At 48.4% G+C, this 16,998-nt stretch overlaps 1 protein-coding gene across 2 annotated transcripts in view; it reads right to left on the reverse strand.

The window, feature by feature from the left end:
• Nucleotides 1-16,289, reverse strand: part of VPS45 (vacuolar protein sorting 45 homolog) — a 55,186-nt gene extending 38,897 nt beyond the window's left edge. The window contains exons 1-11 of one of the 2 annotated variants that reach the window (XM_044990911.1): nt 16,031-16,289; nt 14,860-14,933; nt 13,866-14,000; nt 11,430-11,490; nt 9,160-9,239; nt 8,549-8,617; nt 6,252-6,389; nt 5,719-5,829; nt 3,209-3,343; nt 2,688-2,801; nt 1,858-2,025 (exon numbers count right to left, since the gene is read on the reverse strand). In XM_044990911.1, coding sequence (XP_044846846.1) covers nt 1,858-2,025; nt 2,688-2,801; nt 3,209-3,343; nt 5,719-5,829; nt 6,252-6,389; nt 8,549-8,617; nt 9,160-9,239; nt 11,430-11,490; nt 13,866-14,000; nt 14,860-14,913 — 1,065 coding nt within the window. In that variant the 5' untranslated portion in view covers nt 14,914-14,933; nt 16,031-16,289. Of the gene's footprint in view, nt 1-1,857; nt 2,026-2,687; nt 2,802-3,208; nt 3,344-5,718; nt 5,830-6,251; nt 6,390-8,548; nt 8,618-9,159; nt 9,240-11,429; nt 11,491-13,865; nt 14,001-14,859; nt 14,993-16,030 lie in introns of those variants that run through there. The other variant, XM_044990910.1, reaches the window with a different exon arrangement.
• Nucleotides 16,290-16,998: the final 709 nt, after the last annotated feature.

The following is a 16,998-nucleotide window of genomic DNA, read 5'->3' on the forward strand; positions in this document are numbered from 1 at the left end:
AGGGGACATGGAGAGCAATTGATCACCATCTTCTTGAGAAGTCTTCAAATATGTTAAGGACTGTTATCAGGTCTCCCTCAGTCTTCTCTTCTCAAGACTAACCATGTCTAGGGTTTTTTTAAATCTTTTTTCAGAGATCAAGTTTTCTAAACCTTTTATCATTTCTGTTGCTCTCCTCTGGACTCTCTCCAGTTTGTCCACATCCCTCGTACAGAGCGGCGCCCTGAACTGGACACAGTCTCCAGCTGAGACTTCACCAGTGCCAAGCAGAGTGGGACAATGACCTCCCACAGCTTACATACAACACGCCCGCTAATACACCCCAGAATATTAGCTTTTTCCACAACAGCATCACATGTTTGACTTCTATTCTATTTGTGATGCACTAAAATCCTCAGCTCCTTTTCAGCGGTACTTCCAACTAGCCAGTTATTCCCCATTTGTAGCTGTGCGTTTGATTTTTTTTTTCCTCCCTTAGTATTTTGCACTTCTCTGTACTGAATTTCAGACCAAGTCTCAAATTTGTTAATGAAAAGACTCTTGATTTTGTCTTAAGTCATTTCCTTGTGGCTTTGGAAACCCAAACACAGAAGCATGGTGCTAGTGCAGGAGAATCAGTGCAACTGACTAAGGTCCCAATTCTGTAGCTGGACCCCACAGACCACATGCAGCCTCATGGACACCACTGGGGCTTTTCATGGACAGAGGGTTCCACCCAACCTGGAGTTCACTGTGTCACAGAGACCGGCAAATCCTACTGTGAAATTGACTAATCTAGTCACCTGCAAAACGTGTGTCTGCAGGTGTTCACTCGCACAGAGCTCATTGCATGATCCCGGCCTGCAAACCACAACATGAAACCAACCAGTCTAGTTAGGTCAAAGTACCACGCACACCTACAGTGCAATAGAAGTAATCTTGGTTTTACCTGTGAAGGCGAGTGAAGTGCAAAATGCAAGCAAACAGCCCAAATGGGGAAAAGAAAACGGTCAGAATCCTTTCTATGCTAATCATCTTCATCTCTGGAGTATTAGTAACCCAGGGAAGGACTGCTACTGACAGCGTCTCTTTTTAATCACCTGTACGCATGGGGCATTCACCAGAGGACTCATTTTAAGTCAAGGCAACTGACAGTTCTCTCACCACCTGCTTTACGTGAACATAGCAAATGATGCATGCCCTAGCTCACGCAAGAGCTAAGCCAGACTTAGCACTTGGCTCAAAAGGAGCTCAGAAGCGCCCCCCAGGGATTGAGAAATAACATTCTTGCCTCTAGCCTCGTAAATCTGATGTGGGACTCTCACTCCAAAAATATACACGCCCAATAAGGACACTTGGGCATAGCTGCCACAGAGGGCAATAGGAATAACTGGAGCTCTAGCAAAATCAACCCAAGTCCCCCAGCAAAGCACCCCTACGAGCTTCTGTAAGCACCAACGGTCCCACTGTAGAGGGATGCTCACATTTCATCCCACCCATGGCTGCACTGGCAACTTGCCGTGAGACGGGGGCTGCACATGATGAACAGACAGGCTAAGGATAGTTGTATTCCAGGGTCCTACTCTTCAGGCATTATTCAGACGCTCCCCACATATAGCAACAGAGCATGTTCAGCTGATTGTGGCTTGCAAACTGTGACAACCATTTGTGTTAGTTATCATCACTCAGGATTCATTCCTGTGTGAATTACACGGATGGCGGTGGAGAAGCTAGTTCTACCCTCCGAGGTCCCAGCCCCGTAGGTTCCACGTGCACAATTCCCACTGACGTTGGCACTAGTTCCACAAGCAGAATGGCTGCAGGATCAACCCTGTTGGAAACAGATAAAGGAGGTTTGGCTTCTGGGCTTTGGGTTACCTGGTGAGCACTGGAGTGGTCATTCTGGCAGGCCAGTTCCTGCTCGACCTCCGACACTTCCAGCAGGTTCCGCTCGCTGGCCAGCCGGGACAGCTCCCCCACCACAGTCACGTGCTTCGATACCGTGCCCGACATCTTCTTGAACTGCGGGTAGTTCTCCACAAACGCCTGCAATGGGGAAGTTGAAATTCAAACCTCTGGGAAATGGCAAGCAGAAGATAGTAACCAAGACTTGCACCGGGTTTACATCAGTGCATTTCCACTGGCTTCAGTGGAGTTACTCCTGATGTTATGGCCTGAGTGAGATCAGTGCTGCAGGGCGGGTACTCCCGGTCTCCCCAGAGAACCTCTGCATGGTGTCCCCTGCAGGGGGAGCTCTGCAGCTGGAAGGAATCTTTACAGGAAGCAGCTGCTCACTCTCTTGGCACCTAGAGGGTTTCCTAGTGGAAATCCACCCAGATGTTGCTGCTACTTCAAATCTTGAACCACAGCAGACTGGAGGCTGGAGAAGCCCATGTTGCATGGTGCACTGGAGCTGGGCGGCTGTGCTGAAGAGGATCTTATTAAGACAGAGAGGAGGGTGCAGGTGTGGTAGTTCTTTGTATTGCAGTAGCACTTAGAAACCCTAGTCCTTGACCAGGACCCTGCTGTGCAAGGGCTGTACAAGCACAGCTCAAAGAGACGGCTTCCACCCCCAGGTGCCTACATGCCACAGAATGAGTCACCAGTATCGGAGCCCGGAGCAGGGATGTAGTAAATGCTGGTGATTTGCAATGTCCTGCAGTGGATTGGTTCTAAGATGCCTGGTCAATCGCGTACGTCCTCTTTACCTTCATGTCAGCTATGGACTCCAGCTTCTGCTGCTCCTTCGGTTTCCTCCGCTGGAAATCCTCCATTAGGTTCTTGATATTGCTCCCGATCTCTGCAAAGTTCAGGTACATGTTCTGTGGACGACAGACACAGGGGGATGGGAGGGAAGGCGGCTCTCGGCAGATCTGGTCTCTTTGGAAATTACCGCCCCCAGCTCCCAAAGCTCTAGGAAGGTCTATTGCATACTCCCATGCTGCACTCTGAGGGCGAGCGACGAGCTCTGGGATACAAAATGGTTTAATTTCGGCAATATGAATGGGCACTAAAGCCCGCCTGGGACACTGCTTGCTTATAATTATGAATTTACCTGGGACATCGGTCATCATCATCATATACAAGTGGGGAAACTGAGGCACAGAGCAGGGACAGATCCTGCCCAAGGTCACACAGCGACTCAGTGGCAGAATCAGGAATAGAACCCAGACCCCAATTTAGACTGCCTGAGAGCTCTCCCTCCCCATCACAGCACCCAGCTACCTACGTTGGCGTAAAACTCGTCGTTCTCAGCAGACAGAACCACCTCCCTGAGATCCTTGCTGATGCCGGGTACTCGAGAGAGGTCAATTCGGTTGTTGTTAATCCCCAGCAGCTCATGGACCATGGCCTGGTACGTCCACTAAGAAGGGTCGGGGGGGGGGAGGGGAGGAGAGACAAACGTTTGACTTAAATCACAACCAATTTAAATCAAGACTAAAATATAATGGGCCTAATTCGTATTTACAATAAGGTCCCTTTAGAGCACTCTGGCAGCACATAAGGGCACACCTCCATTGCAGCTGGGAGCAGGACTGTTAGCTCATATAGACGTACAGCTGCGCTCTAGCCAGCTTGCTAAAAATTGCAGTGAGGCCTGTCCCACGGCACACTCTCCCTGCTATTTTTAGCGAGCGAGCAAGAGTAGAGCTAGCATGGACCATCAACATGACCGGCCATGCACAAGTAGTCGGACCCAAAGGGGACCCTTAAAGTGAATTAGGGTTGCACCTACTTTAAAGCACCTCTGCACTGCCAGAGACGTTAGCGGAAATGAGAATCAAGACCAATGTTTTTTAAAACAAGACAGACAGTATTCCCGATGCCTTACGCCTTGTAAAATGGAAACTCCCCAGGCCAACTGCCAGCATCTTGCAACAGATAGCGCATTTATTCTTGCTAATAAGTTAGCACCTTGGGCCCCCAATCCAGGATCAGGGCCCCATCGTACCGACACCCAGGAACACAGTCATGGCTCCAGACAGCTTGTTGTATTTGTATTCAAAAGCAACCAATGTACTGCAAAGTAAAGACACCAAGACGTGACACTGGGGATTAATATTCCTGTTGGAACCCATTTGCTTGCTGTCATCATCTCCCCGTTCTCTGCCCGTGAACAGGAGTGTATTTTTGGCTGCAGAGACGCTGCTGTTACAAGCTATACTGTTTCCTGCTTGCTCTTCTGCAGGAGGAGGAATGGGTGGTTTTGGAGATCAGTGCATTATATATTTAGCCCGAGAAGCCTAATGTTATCGGAAGGGAAGTTTGCGAGCTGATCAAAGCATTGACATGTTTGCCGCCCCATTTACACTCATCTGAAGCTGTGCACTGGGTCTGAAGAAGTCTCTGTACCATAGGTAACGTTCTCCTGGGACCTATCCTGCCTGCAGTCCTTAGCCCTACAAACCGGGGCTTCGCTGGGCTTCTGACACTGCCAGATCACTCTGGTCGATGAGCCAGAAGGGCCCAGGGCAGTAGAGAAATTCTTCCCTACCTTGTGATCTGAGTAGCAGATGAAGTCACCCCACAGGCACATTTAGCATCTGGGTGGGGTGGGCGGGAAGCTGTCTACGTGCTGAACGAGCACAGGAATGTGTCTAGAGAGACCTTCTTGAGAATCCAGCTACGCTAAACACAACTGCATCGGGGGACCAGGGTTCTCCCACATTCCATAACTAGTGCATGTCCCAGGCTTTAGGTGACAGAGTCCCATCTACACTACAAGCTGGAACAGCAGGAGTGGGCCAGGGAGTAGCCGTGCTGTAACCAGGTCTCCCGACACAGTTGTGTTTGCAGCATAGATGGGGCCTTACCGGTAAAAGGGAAGGTCAGTCCCATGGCCCGCTCAGTCCTCGGCCTCTCTGCTGAAGCTCAGGGCCGGCTGTGATGGTGGCTTTTGTCGCTGGGGCACTGGCCCGTTGAACTGGACTGAGACTCCATGAACTCATTTCACGCAGGCCGGAGAGGCTAAGAGTTTACTGCCCCCACTGACCTGTGTTGGATTTAAATCAGTGCCCACGCAGGGCACAGAGGCTCCTTTTCCAAACCACTGAACCATCCAGTCACCTGAGAAAATTCCCCCGGCCAGAAGGAGAAAAAGGACTGGATGAAAACTGAAGAGGTGTTTCAGCTCCCAGCAGCATGTCCCACCATCAGTACTGGCTGCCCGGTGAGAACGTACTGCTACAGAGACAGCTATTACCCAACCATCAGGCCAACAGGCGCCCGAACACATCCCGAAGAATCAAAGGAGACAAATAACAGGCTGTTCGATGCCGAAGTCTGCAGCACAGCCACGATGCTGCTTGAAAAACCACCACCCGCCACACAATCCATGCTAGTGCTCATCCATAACGCAGCAGGGAGAACACGCTGATGCAAGGTCATTTGATAGATGTGCTGCCAAGTAGGCGCTACAAATAATCCGTTAAGAGGGACACGGCTAAGACGTTTTAGGCCCTGCATTTAAAGCATGTTTTAGGATACACAAATGGCTGGAGTTTCAGGAGGCCACCTGGATCTGCCACCGAAGCCAGCAGGATCTGGTGATACTGAAAACTAGGCCAGAGACAGTGAGAATTTTTTAAGGAGGGAACTGTGCTTTACTTTAAATCTTTCCCTTGAGTGCGGTGAACCAAACCCCAGGACCCTGAGCTAGCGTCAGAGTGCCATGGGCACTTCAGCATCCCACGTTCCCATCCTCTCCCATCCCTTCCAGCCGAGCAAGAGCTCTTTCACCTGGTTCAGAAGTGGGGTGATGGCATCATCAGACCGGTCCAGAATAAGCAGTAACGGAGGAACTTCGGTGCGCCGGAAATCAAACAGCTCGTATTCTTTAGTAATCACTTGCTGGAGGGGCAGAAAGCCAGAGAAGTTGGTCAGTCCTAACTGCAGAGGGGAAGAATTCCCTGCAGCCTGGGTGCTAGGCAGTGAGAAGCAAATAGAAAGTGTGCTGTTATAAGTAAGCACTGATAATGGAATACCTTGCATTTTGCCAGGGTTCTCAAAAAGCTGGACAAGAATCTATTCGTAAATCTCCACAACACCCCTAAGAGTTAGGGAACAAGCATCCTGCCTGTTCCACAGGTGGGGAAACCGAGGCACCAAAAGGGGAAGCCGCCTGCCCAAGGTCATGCAGCAGATCAGTGGCGCAGCCAGGAATCTCAAAGAACAGCAGCCCCCAAAAGAATATTTTTCTCCTCTTACACGCTGCAGATTTGTGACAGGAAGTACAAGCAGATTGCCAGGTTCAGTGCAGGGCAATTCCATACCTTGACGCATTCAGCGAGCCTCTTTGCAGGTTCAGAGGAGAGCTGGTAACGAATCATGGGGCACTTCTTCAGAGACAGGAGCAAAGCAGTCAGCCCTTGGGCTGTTCTGGACAGCTGGGCCAGATCCCAGCTGCGACCCTGCAAATGAAGAATACTCCCATAAAGAAACTCCAGTACTGCGCGGTACCCCTCTTCTGGTTAACTTGAGAGAGAAATGGAGGGTCCCCAAGCCTAATACAGAAGGAAAAGAAACAGCAAGAGGAGGAGAAAGGTTTTGCTTTCACCTTGACCAAGGCAAATTGTAGGCCTCCACAATGCCAGTTAAGTTAAGGGCACTGTCAGAATAAATTGGTCCTGCCTCAGCTTTGGGGCGGGAGAAGGAGACCAGATGACCTCGAAGTCCTTTCCAACCTTACATTTCTATGATTCTTCACCTGCTTTGACAAGTACAGCACAGATGATTACAACCCAGAGAGTATTAACAATCTAGGCCCCGATCCCACAGGACTTGTGCTCAGGCCGGGTATGAGGTCCCATTGACAGGACTCTTCATGGTAGCCAAGTTAAGCACGTGCGTTAAGCTTTTGCAGGATCAGGGCCCTAGTCTACTTTGCTCATCCCACTCGGCCCTGGAGAGAGACTCAAGCTGAGCCAATTCACTTTCCGTCTCTAGACATTTTCCCTTTGGAGATTCTTGAGCCCAGGCACAACAGCTGGTGCATTTGGCTTCTTCACATCACGGGGGATATTGACTTTTTTTTTTTAAATGGCTTCTCAAATTTACAACAAAACCAAAATACGCACAAGACGTTTTGATTTGCATTTGGTTATGTCAAAATGTGCTTTTCCTAGCAAATCCTAGTTTTGGCTCTGAACTACTGGCCACGTCTCGTGAAACAAGCTCCTTTACTGCTGAAAAAACATGGGTGAGATTTTCCCCAAATGCTGAACGAAACATACGCTTAAAGCTAGCACAGTGCTGAGGAAGAAAAAGCAGTTTTTAAGGATACTGCAAGATCAAAAGAGGCCTGAATCTGCTGTCATTGAAGTCAGCGGGAGTTTTACCAGTATCTTCAATTGGAGAGGGATCATCCTTTAGATGAGCACAGCTGCTAGCAAAAAAACAAGACCACTTGCTTTTGATTCCTGGCAACTGCGTCAGGAAAGAGGGAACGCAGCCACCATTTGCTGAAGCAGCTGCTAATTTGGGGTGTCATCGTTTTTGGGGTGCTCAACATGAGGCCAGATTTTCAGAGGTCCTGAGTAATCCAAACTGAAGTCAAAGGAAGCCGAAGGTGCTGATACAAGTGAGTTCAGGATATAGGGGTCTCAAATTGAGTGTCCAAAATGTGATACACAACACAAATTAGTGGATGCTTTTCAAAGCTATCTAGTCATATATACAGTTCTCTTCAGCTAGTGTCCAGAGCCTACATTCAAAGGCAGAGCAGTAGCACTCTTAGATATTTACTGGACACAGGAAAAAAAATTAATTTGGATCTTCTGAAGTATTTTATTTCAATGAGTTTACACAGGCCTCAACCCTGCTGTCTTTACTCATGTATAACCTCTGTCGATTTCAATGGGAGTTCTTCCTGACTGCTGGAGGAACATAAAAATTGCCAGACTGAATCAGACTGAAGGTCCATCTAGCCCAGTGTCCTGACTCTGGCAGTGGCCAGCACCAACTGATTTAGAGGAAGGCACAAGAAACTCACATTAGGAATCATCCTGATCTCTACTGGCTTATACCCTGAAGCGTGAGGTTCAATAAGCGTGAGGATCTTCGTATTTTCTTAATTGACTCCTCTCTCTTTCAGGTTCCCTGCCTCCTCCAGGAGACAATCTAGGAGGTTTCTAAATAGCCCTATGCACATCTTCACTCATTCTTACTGCTTGGTCTTGGCCTTATGGAATGGCTTTGAACTGTTCCTAATTGAAACCGTCCAGGCGGCTGCACGGAAGACAAACACCCTGACGCCTGAGAGATTAAGGTGTTGGCTTGACAGCTGTGGGGTTTGAAGTCCACCGAGCAGGACAGCAATTCAGGCTCAAAGTACCCCATCCCTGCCCCTCAGGGAGTCCACTTAACACTAATGGGGAGGACGATCTACATAGCACCTCCAATCCACGGCCTTTCATTTATTGACAAAACGATCAGCTCCACAGTAAGGGCTGCACGTTAGAACATCCTAGCTTCCCAGGGTGTCCAGTTAGCTGTGAGCATGTTCTGGTGCCCTTCAATCCCAGCTATCAGCCAAAATGAGACCCTAGAGGAGCATTAGCCTTTTCCATACCTGGCAGCAGCCCAGGAGGTTGAGGGAAAACACATGTGGATTCACGGCAATGTAATCTCCGTAGAACTCCTGCCAAGAAACACAAATAAATACAGTGAGCGTTGCACCAACGCTTACGCCTCCTATGCGAGCAAATGTTTCAACACCAGCTATTCAGCCCAAACACATGAACATAGGGACATGTCCTTAAAGTCGTAAGTGATTCACAGCCCCACTGACGCCCAGCGATCCCCACTCCTCCCTCCACAACTCTCAGAGTTCCTATCTCTGCTGGCATTTCCAGTCTGTTCCTGATATATGGCTTTTACTCCACCTTTTGCACGTATGCCTGTCAGTCACTGCTATGGGACTGCTACGTACCAACCCTGCTATGGCAGAGGAGTTTGGAAGCAGGAGCTGTGGCAGCTTGGGGCCGATTATTTTTAGACAATGTATACATTCTTCTAGTCCTAAATTGCTGCATATAGTGTTGTTGTGCACATACTGTTCAATGGCTGCTGAGGTTATTCCCCAGAAGTGGCTGCAGCGACAAGCATATGTAGCCTGTTGATCAGTTCTGAAAGTACTTTGGGATGGGGAGAGTCATGTAAAATATTAGGTATTACACGCACCTGAACTTCCGCCACAACCTCCTGCTCGTCAGCCTCAGCCAGTGACTTTACATCACTCTTACTGATCACGTTACTGAAATCTGAAAGGAGACATGTAAGACACAGCAGGTCAATAGTGGCTGGGGTCGGAAGTTAATGCGTAATATACAAGGGAGCCATCAAACAAAAAGTAATCGAGAGTCTTCCAGTTGAAAAGGGTAGGGGACAAATCATAGCAGGGATGGATTTGACCCTAGGTCTGCATTCATTATGATTATTAATACAGTCTAGATAGTTATTGTAACCAGATTTCCCCATTAAATGTCACGTGATGACTCAGGGCACTGGGTTGATGGCCACGGAGACTGAAGCTTTCCTGCATTTAGTCACAGGGCGGGTACAGCATGGACAGTGGCATGGATGTTTCCCCTTTATGTTACTCCCGATCTAACGGCACTTTGAACTGCAGCAGCAGCAGCAAGCCCATGATATACTCAATAAATCAATAACAGCCTCTCTTGCAATGTGTTTGTACAGCACCCAGCACAGTGCGGCCTCGATCACAGCTGGGGCATTGAGACACCACTGTGTTCATTTATTTCTAATCTGTATTGAGCCACTGACGCTTTTTACTGCATTTTTTTTCATCTAGACAAGTGTTTCTTCTCCGGCTTCATTGTGTTCGTACAGATCAACAATGACATCTAGTGGCTGGTTGAGCCCACTCCCATGAATCTCACAGGGCAGAAAAAAACAGGTTCCCAACCCTTTTTCTAAGAGGACTGAATTTAAACCCAATACTAAGTATGACTAGAAGTTCCAGAATTACACAGCATAACCACAATACTTGAGAAACACCAGGCTGGGCCAGAGTCAATGAAAGGTTCAGTCTAGTTGTTCTAGGCACCTATGGACCAATACATTCCACTAAATTCTAACCTTGGCTCTGGTTCAAATCCAAAGCAAAATAATGTCACTCTCTCAGCCTTTCTACCTCAGTTTCCCCATCTGTAATACAGGCAAGTCTCATCTGACGCACATTTAACATGCAAATTCAGCTTTGGGTGATCGGCAAAAACAAAACAAAAAAAGAGAAAAATAACAATTTAAATACTGGACTTGTAGTGCAGGCGATTCCTCCGCCATTACACTCAACGTAATTTTGACTATACGTAATTTTGACTATACGCGTATGGGCTGCCAGCGGAACGTAACCCCAGTGTAAGATGAGACTTGCCTGTATAGGGATGGGAATGACCTACTTTACCCCCAGTGGGAGGTTTAATTCATGTCCATCAAGTGTTGTGAAGATGTAAAGCCTCAGAAGTGTGAAGTGTTATTGCTGGTTGTGGAATATACTGCCAAGTGGGGTCAGCATTCATGTTGTCAGCCCCCTCCCTCAATCCTAGGGCAGCAGGTTTGGTCATATCAGAGAAGAGAAAATGCTGAGGAAGAGGATAAGAATCTCTCATAATTTACAAGAGGCTGCTCCGCACAGCTTATGAGCACTGCTGATGTGGGCAGCTGAGAGCGAGATCTGGTTGTAAGATTGTGGTGCTAGGAATTACAACCCCTGGATGCTGTTTCTGAACATGACACTTGCTTCTTGTGTGACCTTCCAGTAAGCTGATTCACCTTTCTGTGCCTCAGTTCTCCCACTGGAGAATAAGAGCAACCCACTGCCCAATTGCTCTGAGATCCTTGGATGAAAGAACTTTGAAGGACAATGCATTTTTAAGTGCCTTTGATGGGCCTGAAGTAAAGCCTGGAAGGGCGAGCAGCTCGGCGTAAGGTTACTTGGAGATAGGAGCGGAGGGACATATTGCAAAAACTCAAGGCTAGTGGCACGAGGAGGGGAAGCAACATCTAAGGGCTTGTGTCTATGAAATGCTTTAACTATATTAGTTTCAAACTAGTATAGTTAAAGTGGTACAACCCCCCAGTGTGGACGCAGTTATACTGGTGTTTATACTAGAATAGCTTATTCTTGTAAATTTTGAGGGAATATGCTAACCCTGTATAAAGTCCATTTATGGTATAGCTTAGGGTTGTACAGATTTGACTCTCTCGATAAAATGAAAACAAAAACAACCCACACCAAAAGACTTAAATTGGTACAAAAATCTCTACGTAGATCAGGCCTTCCCGAGATGAGACTGAGGATCAGAAGGCTGCTGAAGAGTACAGAAACAAGGACTTTAAGAATGCTTCACGTTTAGAAGAAAATATTTGCATCATACCAGAGCCTGCCTAGAGCATCTGAAATACTTGGTGAACCAGGACATACTTACAAACATAATAGATGCTGTACTTGGGCCTTCGTAGCTCCTGAATGAGGTATTCCACGTTCTCCTGGATAAAAGGAAAAACCAGACAGAGATAAATCAGAAAATGTCCCCATAATTATGCAACAGGTGATTAGACTAATTAATGCTTCTAAGATGGCAGCACTCTGGACCTGATTCTGCAAATCACTGTGCTCTTGCTAAAAATCACTGGAGGCCAGGATTTTGCAGCACCACCATTCTGGGAGCACTCAATACTGGAGCCGGGTGGAAAACGGTTTGCTTGTCCTTTGAATATTTCAAGATATTGAGAATTTTTCCCCGCCCGAAACAGGACGAAAGCCAAAATTCTGAGAATCTTCCCAAACTGGAATTCCGAGGGGGTGGGGGGGATTCAGTTTGAGGCAACTGAAATGGACTTTCAAACTATAATTAGCTTAAAATTTTTAACAGAGGCATTTCAAACTGGGATTTTTCATTGGAACTAGTCAAAACTAAATGTTTCAACAATTTCTAAACTTATTTTTCAAAAAATTGCAAGTAAGAATTCATCAAAACTGACCCTTCACCGCTAAAGGTTTTGGTTTTGGTTTTGACTAACTGGCATTTTCAGACCAAAAAATTTGAAAAACCAGCTCTTCTCAGTGTTTAAGGACTTACTCCGGCAAGAGGCCAGACTGGAATTCTTCTCACTCGGAGAAGAGGGAAAATCTACAGGAAGGACCTCCCTGCAAGCAGCCCTGGATGCAGCTGACTTGGCTGCTAAGCCCATGTCCTCCACAGTGGCCATGTATCAGAGCTCGTGGCTCCAATCCTCTGGCCTCCCTCAGGGAGGTACAAACCCTCCAAGACCTGCCCTTTGAGGCTAGTCTATCAACCTGATTTTCAAAGGAACTCACAGCCAGATTTCCACGTGCTCAGCACCACAACTGGAACCAAATTTTCCAAGAGGGCTCAGCTCCCATTTAGGCACCTAAAGCAGGGCCAGATTCTCCTGAATGGTCAGTAGCTTCCAGGGACGCAGTTAAGAGCAGATTTTCAAGAGTTCAGCCCCTGATATGCCCTTACTGCTGAGCTCATCTGAAAATCTGGCCATTTTTTTGGGGCCTAGCTGGAAACTGGGCTCTTTTCAATATTCTGACCTACATTTGTGCTAAGCAGTATTAGTAAGAAAGAAAAAGTAAGTCATGAGGCAGATGTCTCTCTCCCTCTGGGAACTAGATATGGGAAAAAGCCTACAGGATCATTGAACCCATCCTGCAGGTTCAGCAGTCAGATCCCCAGCTACTACAGTGAGCATTATAGACACGTATTATAGACTAAATAAATGTGCCATTTTGCATGGTGGGTTGTGTCCCACACAATTCTGTTTCATAGTAATATTGCTCCCACATGATGCCACCTCTCACAATTCTGCATTTTTCTTAAAGCCCCAGCTCCTGGAGTCATGTGACTACATCAAAATTCCATTGTCAATTAAAAGAAAAGAAGGAAAGAGTAAGGCCTGGTCTACACTGGGGGTGGGGGGAGTGTCGATATAAGATACGTGGGAATACTGTAGCTGAAGTCGAAGTATCTTATTCCGACTTACCTCCCGTCCTCACAGCGCAGGATCGACGGCCACGGCTCCCCCGTCGACTCTGCTACCGCCGCTCGCTCCGGTGGAGTTCCGGAGTCAACGGGGAGTGCGTTCAGGGATCGTTATATCGCGTCTCGATGAGACGTGATATATTGATCCCCAATAAATCGATTGCTACCCGCCAATACGGCGGGTAGTCTGGACGTACCCTAAGTTTCTAACCCCTTGTGGTTGAAGAGAATGGCTTGAAAGCATGAACCTTACAGGATTTAAAATCAGATGGAAAATATCATGATTGATGTTTGAATATTTTGAGTTAGCAATACTACTCCAAATCCAAATTGGAGCAGGGTTTGTTCCTTCAACTTAGGCAAAAGGCTGAGCATACTCGGTAAGAAGTTACAGGGAATTGTTGGTGGCTTTCATTATCTAATTCATTTCATGAATGAAACAGTTTTTGCAAAGATGAAAACTACCAGGTAATTTACCAGCCCAGGTACAACATCAACTTGCCAACACTGTATAATGGGCCATGTAGGGGTTGGGGGGAGAAGAGGAGGGTTAAAGGTTTTTTGGTTGTTTTTTTTTAAAGTACTCACTCCAGGAGAGTGGACAAGGTAAAATGTGTACAGCTATCAAACTAAGGCATTGATTGTGAAACACAAACTTGTGCTTAATTTTATACACATTAGATGGCCTGATGAATTCATTGGGACTGCTCAGAAGCATAAAGCTAAGCACGTGGGAAAGTATTTGCAGGATCAGAGCCTTAGATACCAGCATTATCTGCTCAGCTTGTACATAGGACCTGGGCAGAGAAAATGCCAATGCAGACAGCAGCTGCTTTTACAAAAGTAGCTTACCTTTGTCGGTCGCAAAAAACAGATCGCTTTCAAGTGTTTCATAGTCTCTCTGTTCAAAGAATCGAGGCGCTCAAAGAGGTAAACTTCCTTCTGAAGGATTTCTGACTGTGTATACACCATGCTCACAATACTGGTCTGCAGGGAGAAAGAAGGAGAAGCCAAGTTATGTCGACTTGCTGGGACAGGCTCATGAGATACTGAGACAAGGGAGTGTTGACTAATGGTTAGCACACAGGACTGGGAGTCAGGATGCCTGGGTTCAGTTTCCCCAGCTCTGCCGCTGATTTGCTGTGTGACCCTGGATAGATCATTTCACCTCTTGTACCTCAGTTTCCCTGAATAGTTCATTGCAATTTTATGTCAATACGCAGGTGTGCAGCAGCCCTCGGCGCACTGGGCTAACACTGCAAAGCATGTTCATGGTGTGGGCGCAGCAGCAGATTTATTGGTGTTTGAGAGCAGCCGTCTCACACCAGTTCTTGATACCCCATTCTCCAACCTGCTCCTCGTCCCACTAAGGAAGCAAAGCAGAACTGCTTTCAGCCTGCTCCCTAGCCCAGCACTGGCAGGATACTCCCCCAGGAGCAAGCTGCTTAGGAAGTAGGGTGACCTGATTCTATAGGGACAGTCCCGATTTTTGGGTCTTTTTCTTATATAGGCTCCTATTACCCCCACCCCGTGTCCCGATTTTTCACATTTGCTGTCTGGTCACCCTATTAGGAAGGGACAGCAAGTCTGCAAATTATTAGAGGCAAGATGAGGAAAGGAGGGGGGTCTAGGAAGCCATAAGCTCCCTCTGCTCCCTGGGCAGGGCATGCACTAGAGCAGCAAAGAGATATTTATCTTCCTGTAGATCCACACCCTCCCAAGAGGAAAACTGCAGCCTGTGGTCGGGACAGAAGCCAGTGTTACCCCCAATAGCTCGTGAAAGACAAAATGACAGAGGCAGAGGAGATGCCATTGTAAATACAGAAGCCACAGTGGCCTAGCTCACCGTTTCTTTATCCATCAGGAGGACCTTCATCCCAGGCCCGCTGTCTTCAATCATCTTGGACACATATTGCTTCACTGCAAAGACCACATTCATTTTTGCAAGCGATTGGTTTTCCCCTCCCTGTCCCTTCTGCAGTGGGTAATACTGGACTAGGCACGGAGCAACCAACTCCTCCTTTCTCCTATGCAGCCAGCTGCTTCCTTCCTTCTTTCCTCCTATTGCAGCACTGGGAGTTGTAGTTCACAAGGAGGAGGACTGTACGACCGGGCAACACCCATCCTCTTTCGTAGGAAGCGGTCGCAACTACAACTCCCAGCAGCCTCAGCATAAATGCATTCAATTTCCTGCAGCGTGGGTGTGTTGTCAATGTACTTTACACTGTGGAGCTGTCAAGCCTTTCTCATGGGGAAGGGGGATACCACACCGGGGATTAACTTTGGAACAGTGCTTAAAGGAGCACCCTCTTGCAATGAAGCATTTTCCTGCATGATTCCCTGAGATCCAGCAAATCTCCCTCAATGATATTATCACCGCTTGACACCCGGCATCATTTTGGTAGCTTAGAGGAGATTTTGTTCCCTCTTGCCCCTGAAAATCATCAGGATCTTCAGAATCTAAACTTTATTGCGGCTGCAAAGAAAACCTTCCAGAGGCTGTTGCCATCATTGAACTACAAGACAAACAGTGGCACAGGATCCCAAATGATAATTCTCCCACAACCCTTAATTCTATTTATTTTTGGCCTAAAGCTCTAGCCTGAGCCCTGAGAGCTCGCACAATTTTGACGCTCAACCTACAAGAAAACAATGGCATGCCTAATACTGGGAGAGAAAAAAAACACTGTGTTATGCTATGGACAATTACAGACCTCATTAAAGCTGATGGGTGGGCCAACCACCCTTCTTTCAGGCCAAATGGAAGGAGCAATGAAACGCCCCTTTGGACAGTGATAGCCGGAAATGGTAGGAAGCCACATCCCAAGACAATGGGCTGCATGGCAAGGATGACAGAAGCTTTCCTGGGGAAAGATTGCAAACACTGGGGCTAGGGGTTGCAGTGGGTCTGTGCATGAAAGGCAGAAACCAAGAGAAGCTGTGATGAGTGTGGCCCTGGGACAAAGCCAAGAGACAGATTCTTTTGGACACGGTACTCAAGGGAAAGGCAGACCTACATTTCTGAGCAAGGAAACTGCCTGCTATTTGTTGTTTCTATTGTGTTTAGGGAAACAAGACGTTGTGTTCGTTCTTTGTCAATAAACAGGATCGCACCAAAGAAATTCCTAACTCCTAATTTCTCGGTTGACAGAAACAACCTGCCAAAGTCCCAAATATTGACTAGGTGCTTGGGCCTAAGGGGGTTGTATAAAGGTTGAGCAACAACCTTGAACTTCTATTGACTCACACTGAGGAGGGACTGTAAAACCCCCCATATGCTGCTCCGCCCCCCCCCATGCCAATCCTCCCTGCTGCTTCTGCACACACACCCCAGTGCCAAGCCCCCCCCCTAGGCTGCTCCTGCCCCCCAGTGCCAAGCCCCCCCCAGGCTGCTCCTGCCCCCCCGTGACAAGCCCCCCCTAGGCTGCTCCTGCCCCCCAGTGCCAAGCCCCCCCTAGGCTGCTCCTGCCCCCCCCAGTGCCAAGCCCCCTGCTGCTCCTGCCCCCCCGTGCCAAGCCCTCCCCTAGGCTGCTCCTGCCCCCCTGTGCCAAGTCCCCCCATACGCTGCTCCTACCCCCCCAGTGCCAAGCCCCCCATAGGCTGCTCCTGCCCCCCCGTGACAAGTCCCCACCCCCCCCCAGCTACAGCCCCTCCCCCAGCGGTCTCGCCCTCCCCCCGTTCCAGCCCGGGCCGTTGGAACCGGCGCCTCGAGCGCGGAGCGGCCGTTGCAGACCGAGAGGCCGCCGCCTGGGCCGGGTGGGTGCGGGGCGCAGGGCGGGGAGAGACCGGCCCGGCCCGGGGGGGATATGGGGATTTTCACTGTGCCCCCCCCAAATCCCTGGGGTGAATGAGGGAGCTGTGGGAAGCCCCCCAAGTCCCTGGGGTGCATGGGGGTGTCTGGGGAGCCCCCAAATTCCAGGGGGGTGGGGGAAGCTCTGAGGAGCCCCCACATTCCTGGGGTGCCTGGTGGCTGATGGGGTTTCAC

Source organism: Mauremys mutica, chromosome 17 (genome assembly GCF_020497125.1).
Source record: "Mauremys mutica isolate MM-2020 ecotype Southern chromosome 17, ASM2049712v1, whole genome shotgun sequence".
In the NCBI taxonomy this organism is placed as follows: Eukaryota; Metazoa; Chordata; order Testudines; family Geoemydidae; genus Mauremys; species Mauremys mutica.